The sequence below is a fragment of the Cariama cristata genome, unplaced genomic scaffold, assembly GCF_000690535.1.
Source record: "Cariama cristata isolate BGI_N322 unplaced genomic scaffold, ASM69053v1 scaffold43582, whole genome shotgun sequence".
NCBI lineage: Eukaryota > Metazoa > Chordata > Aves > Cariamiformes > Cariamidae > Cariama > Cariama cristata.
In genome coordinates, this window is record NW_009606309.1 from 1 (window position 1) to 1349 (window position 1349).

Here is a 1349-nt window from a genome sequence, read left to right on the forward strand (position 1 = left end):
ACCGGGGGTAAGGGATGCTCCAGGTTCCAGATGTCAAACAAGAAACTGTTGTTTTCCCAGTGAGGACATACCCGGGGTCACAGTAGTACTTCACTGATACACCAGGGATGAACACTTTCACATCCTTACTGTCATGCTGGCCATTTTTGATATTTGGAGGGGAAGGACACTGTAGCACTACAAGGAGGGGAAAAAGTCATAACTGGTGAAGAGCTGGTACCACAAATATCCACTGTAGGGTAAGGCAGCCTTTTAACTTCTTTCTTTCCCATTAACTTTTCCCAAATAGCTAGGGCTGTCACTGTTTGAATTACGTTTCCATCCTGCTCTCACCTACCTCCCAGCCTTTATGTTTTTTGAGCTTACTGACATCAAGAAAGTTCACTTCTCACTATTTAGGCATTTATAGTGGTTAGTTTCCATCAGTGGCCCTAACAGCTTGCTCTGGCCTTCCTGTGGTTGCGAACAAGAGCAGACACCAGCCTGGCTCGCTGTCTCTTTGTGGATTCATTTAAAGAGATGAAAACCCTACGTAACAAGGGTCTGAATGGGGGTTATGAAGATGGGAGGACAGATATGTGCATGTTTTTCCTTTTCAGTCCAGGAGAGTGGCCCCTTTACCTGCAATGAGCGGCGGTTGCACCACGCCAGGTGCACTCACACAGTGCTTCAGAAGAAATCAGCTACCACCCACCACCTCATTTACACTTACTCTTTTCACAGATGGGGACGGGAGGGTCCCACGTGCCCCCAAACTGGCACTGAGACTCTTGAGAGCCCTTCAAGGCGTAACCAAAATCGCATTCGAAGACAACAGTGTCCGCAAGTCTGTACATGATCTCCAGCCCAGTCGTTCTTCCATTCTCAATCTCCGGTCTTTTGCAGCCGATTGCTGGAAGTGAAAAGCACGGAGCACCGCTGGGGACGTGGAGCCCATCCTGGGTGTGGAGGGACACTGACCAGGGGCAGTACCTGCTGCTGAGCCTTGCCATCACTGTCATAGGCATGTCAACATTATTGACTCTTACTCTTACACAAAATATCATTATTCAGCTGCTCCTGAGAGTCTGTCCTTACTGGGGGACAGAAAGAGAAATCCATGCAGGCAGATGGAGGTCCTTCTGCCTGTGGGACCTTTGGTCTCTGCCTCTCACTGGAGATTCGGTCTGCAGCGATTAGACCAAGAGCCAAGAGGAAGAAAGGGCCTCAGGAAAGATAAAAGAAGCCAACGCAAACACACCTTCACATCGGGGCCGGGGCCGGCTCCATGTTCCCCCGACGGTACAGCTGATGGTGGCGTTCCCAACGAGGGAGTAGCCATCCCTGCAGGTGTACTGCATAGACGAGCC

At 50.3% G+C, this 1349-nt stretch overlaps 1 protein-coding gene across 1 annotated transcript; it reads right to left on the reverse strand.

The window, feature by feature from the left end:
• Positions 1-18: 18 nt before the first annotated feature.
• On the reverse strand, positions 19-1340 carry LOC104158595 (complement receptor type 2-like; the record flags this gene model as incomplete). Its single annotated transcript, XM_009696287.1, has 3 exons — positions 1241-1340; positions 713-892; positions 19-177 (listed from the first exon to the last, which is right to left on the reverse strand). Coding segments are annotated over exons 1-3 (439 nt in total), but the record flags the coding sequence as incomplete, so codon positions are not given.
• Positions 1341-1349: the final 9 nt, after the last annotated feature.